We start from the raw sequence: 4749 nt of genomic DNA, 5'->3' as shown, positions 1-4749 counted from the left end.
GTCTAAAAAAAAAAAAAAAAAAAAAAAAAGACCTGAGCTGAGATCAAGAGTCCCATGCTTAACCCACTGAGCCACCCAGGCACCACATAACTATTAGAAATTAAAACTGAGAATTTAAAAAATATTTTTTCATGATTTCACTTGAATATTAATGCACATTAATATTAATAATACATTTTGTAAGTAAAAAATCCCTGTTTCCTAAAATGAAAAAATTTTAGTGGGAAGAGTGGCAAATCTCTTCAATGTCTGGCTTCATAGAAAACCGCTGGATTCTCACATCTGCTTCTGACGTTCAGCTTGTTACTATACACTACTGCCTCCCTTCGCCAAACCCGCACTCGCGAGCTGTCCGGGAGTTACCCACGCGCTGCTCACCCTCGGACTACGACTCCCGGTAGAGCTTGCGGCACTGGGCGTGTGCCTGCAAAGCTGCAGGGAGCGTGGGTCACTCAGACCGAGTGACGGAAGTGGAGGGGGCGTGCCTGTTTTTTTTTTGGGTAGGTGCTGTGCGGCAATTGGAGGAGCCGGGAGAGGGGGCGGAGCCTGTGTTTGGGTCAGCCAATAGTTTGAGGTCTGTCGGAAGAGGGGGACGGGGCGTGGCAGGGCTTGCTCGCGGGCTGCGTGGGGCTCACCGAGCCCGGGAATGCGGGTTTAGGGGAGTGGAAACGCGTAGTCTTAGGGCGGGGGCGGTCGGGTGCAGGAGATGGCGGCGCGATGGAGCAGCGAGAACGTGGTGGTGGAGTTCCGCGACTCCCAGGTGAGCGGGGGGCCAAATGGAGCCCTCTGGGCATGCGCCCTCATCCGTTCCCCTCCCCCACGCTGCCGGGTCCGTCTCGGGGGTGGCGGAGCGACCCTCCAGCCGGGGCTGGGGAAGAGGGGTAAGGGGGTGACCCGGAGCTGTCAGACCCGAGCGGGCGAGGGGAGCCTTGATGACCTTTGGAGGCGGTTGGGGCGGGCACGGACGGGATATGGGGGTTCCCCTCGGGGGTCCGGGGAGTAGGGTCTGCCTTGGGACACCAGAGCGCAGAGACTGCGCGCGAGTTAGTGTTGAGGAGAGGCTTCCCAACACCTGGGTGGTGAGCGAGAGGGTTTGCTCTGCGAGGCTGGGTGCTCGAGGCTTAGTGACTTTGGATAAGTCGCAGAACTTCTCTGAGCTTCAGCTGCGTGGAGGTAGCCTTCCCTCACAGGACTTTGGAGTGGATTCGATTAAAAGAAACACAAAACTAGGGGCGCCTGGGTGGCTCAGCTGTTACGCGTCTGCCTTCGGCTCAGGTCATGATCCCAGGGTCCTGGGATCGAGCCCCGCATCGGGCTCCCTGCTCAGCGGGGAGCCTGCTTCTCCCTCTCCCACTCCCCCTGCTTGTGTTCCCTCTCTCACTGTCTCTCTGTCAAATAAATAAATAAAATCTTAAAAAAAAAAAAAAAAGAAACACAAAACTATAAAGTGCCTGTTTCGGCAGCTAAGCTTTTAGGTGGCTGCTGATGCTAGAATAGTGGAAAATACCAGATAGGGAATAGGAGTGTGCGCTGCACGTATTGCCCAGGTTCGAATCCCTGGTTCGAAATCCGGGCTCAGCCCTAGCCTGCCATCTCCTCTGAGCGCATCAGCTTTCTCACCTGTCTGAAGGTGAGGGTCGTGCCTGCCTCATAGGGCTGCCGTGAGAATTTTATATATATATATATATATATATATATATATATATATTCTTTTTTAAAGACTTTATTTATTTATTTGACAGAGACACAGCGAGAGAGGGAACACAAGCAGGGGGAGTAGGAGAGGGAGGAACAGGCTCCCTGTGGAGCAGGGAGGGATCATGACCCGAGCGAAAGGCAGACGCTTAACAACTGTGCCATCCAGGCACCCCGAATTTTATGATATATTGAGGATATGTGGCACAGTGACAGGCACGTGGTTAGCTTCAAGTTACTTTAGCATTTACTAGGGATTTTTTTTTTTAACCATTTTTGTATTTCGTGCCTTTCTAATGCTAGCCCTTATGCTAAGTGATTTATCTACATTTACCTTTTCTAATTTATGAGAGAACCAAGATAAGTCGATGTTATCCCTTTTCCCAAATGGGGGAGATGATCCCTGTTTGGCTGATCTCAAGTGACTTGGCCAAGGCCTCCCATTATGTGGCCGAATTGGGATTTGAATGCAGGCATCTGGCCCCAGGGCTCTTGTTAGTTCTTTGCAGTACTTTGCTTCATATTGTAGCAATCTGTCATACAGTAATTTCATAATAAATACCCCATTTGCCCTTCCCCATCACCTGGGACAGTGTCTTGGGTGATTCTCTCCATTTATTCAACAAATATTTATCGACTACCTTCTGTGTACCAGGCTTCCATCCATGGATTTATGCAACAAGAATTTACTGAGCCCTTGCTGGAAGAACACTGCACACTGTATCAGTACTCAGGTGATTTGTACTGAAGGCAAATCTGGATTACAAGGGGTGATGTGGTTTCTTCTTTCTAAAACTCCATCCCTTTTTTTGCCATAAAGATTAATGAGTGGAGGAGCCACCCACCGGTTTGCTCTGTGGTTCCCTCTGATACATAGCCCCCATGGAGAATTTGAGCAGCAACATTCGGATTAAAGGATTCTAAGGCACTTTGCACTGTCAGCATGGTGTCTCTGGGAGGCCTGCTGTCCCATGGGAGGCGCCAGACTCCTAGGGAAAAAGCACCACATTCCTGTTACCCTTCTTGTTAATTGCTTTCACTGGGGACTGGTAACAGAGTCATGTATAGTTACCTCTGAGCCTATTAATTTGGAAGCTACTAATCTGCAAATGCTTTAATTCTCAGAGAAACCTAGGTAGTCTCTGTGTAGAGCTGTAATTGAAGAGACCTGCAGAGAGGGTGCTGACACATATATTAGGATGTATGAAACAATATCAAATAATTAAGCCTGAACAGCAGTGGTCATAGTAAGAGAAGAAAGTAAATTGGGTGATTTAACTGCCTTGCGGGGGCCTCTATTTTTCTTTCTGATTTTTCTATTCAGTTGGAAGGGTACGACTTAGTTTGAATTAGCATGGTTTTGTGGTTGTTTCTGGTGGCAACTGGAAGGGATCTAGACCCCCTTTATTAACTTTATTCATGTAGAAAGAAAAAATCAAAACTCTTCATATTGTCTTCCTGAAAAGGGAGGACAGAACAATATACTTTTCAAAACCCCCTGCCTCTTCTAAAAATCATTTTTTTAAAAATTAAAGCATTTTGGGGCGCCTGGGTACCTCAGTCGGTTAAGCGACTGCCTTCGGCTCAGGTCATGATCCTGGAGTCCCTGGATCGAGTCCCGCATCGGGCTCCCTGCTCGGCAGGGAGTCTGCTTCTCCCTCTGACCCTCCCGCCTCTCATGTGCTTGCTCTCTCTCATTCTCTCTCTCTCAAATAAATAAATAAAAAATCTTTAAAAAAAAAAAAATTAAAGCATTTTGGTTTTTCAGAGAAAAAGCCCAGCCTGAAAGGTGAAATTTTTTTCTACAGTTTCTACAAGTGTCATTCACTTTTATAAAACCATGCCTTGAGATGTTACTGTCACTCATTAATAGCAAAGAACCTGTGGTACTTGCCAACTACTCTGAAGTGATCCCTGGAATCGATGAGTGTTAAGAAAACTTAGAGATAACTTTCTTTTCTTTTCTTTTTTTTTTTTTTTTTTAAAGATTTTATCCATTTATTTGACAGAGAGAAACACGGCTAGAGACGGAACACAAGCAGGGGGAATGGGAGAGGGAGAAGCAGGCTCCCCGCGGAGCAGGGAGCCTGATGCTGGGCTTGATCCCAGGAACCCAGGACCACGACCCGAGCCAAAGGCAGACGCTTAACGACTGAGCCACCCAGGCGCCCCTAGAGATAACTTTCAAGAGCAACAGTCTCCAATAGAATTTTCTGTGATGATGGAAATGTGGCCATTGGACACTTGAAATGGGGCTAGTGCAACTGAGAAATTGCATTTTTAACTTAATTAAAATTGAATTAATTGCCATTTAAATAGCCACTTTATCAAGTGGCTGTGCTATTAGAAAGGGCATTGGAGTTGAAATCGTTTCCCCTGGCAAAGAGGTAAGATGGCGGAATGTGCAGTTCACAAATCTCTAAACCAACGGGAAGAGCAGAAACAGTTCAGAAAGAGATTGTGATGAAGACAGGAATTTGAACTCATAGCAACAGTTTGCTTAATGTCTCCGCTTTGGCATCTGTGGGATGTCTCAAACTCAGTATTCCAAAGTAGCTGGCCCTACTCGGGGACCACTCTCCCTGCACCCTAGCTTTATGCTGCCTTCCAATTCATCCTCCACAGAGGCAGAGCAGTTTTTTTTTTAAACCAGGTTTATTGAAGTATAATTAATGTACAATAAAATTCCCCCTTTTATGTGGACAATTTGTTGAGTTTTGCCAATGTATGTAGTCCTGTAGCCAGCACCACAGTTAACGTATAGCACTGCCTTTGGCAGCTGCTGAGGTGATTTCTGTAAGACAAGGAATGTACGGTGTAGAACCCTTTGAGCCTGGCCTCTCACACTTAACCCAGTGCCTTTGAGATTCACCCATGTTGTTGAGCATCAGTTAGTCTGGTCTTTTTTATTGCCCACCAGTAGTATTCCAGTGTATGGAGCGACCACAGGCTGTATCCATTCACCTGTTTGTGGATATTCAGGTTGCTACCACTTTTTGGCGATTCTGATTAAAGCTGTGATAAAATATCAAGTTGATTTTTTTTTTTTTTTTT

At 46.6% G+C, this 4749-nt stretch overlaps 1 protein-coding gene across 5 annotated transcripts in view; it reads left to right on the top strand.

Moving 5' to 3' along the window:
- WDR59 (WD repeat domain 59) overlaps positions 1-4749 on the top strand; it is a 92313-nt gene that overhangs the window by 8497 nt on the left and 79067 nt on the right. For 3 of the 5 annotated variants that reach the window (XM_032424555.1, XM_032424551.1, XM_032424553.1), the window contains exon 1: positions 601-760. The exons of the other annotated variants lie outside the window; for them this stretch is intronic. Coding sequence is in view for 2 of the 3 variants with exons in the window: in XM_032424551.1 (XP_032280442.1) it covers positions 707-760 (54 nt within the window). In the remaining variant the exon portion in view is untranslated. Of the gene's footprint in view, positions 1-600; positions 761-4749 lie in introns of those variants that run through there. 5 annotated transcript variants of the gene reach the window in all.

Source organism: Phoca vitulina, unplaced genomic scaffold (assembly GCF_004348235.1).
Source record: "Phoca vitulina isolate PV1807 unplaced genomic scaffold, GSC_HSeal_1.0 scaffold30, whole genome shotgun sequence".
Classification (NCBI taxonomy): domain Eukaryota; kingdom Metazoa; phylum Chordata; class Mammalia; order Carnivora; family Phocidae; genus Phoca; species Phoca vitulina.
This window is presented reverse-complemented; position numbering and strand designations above follow the sequence as displayed.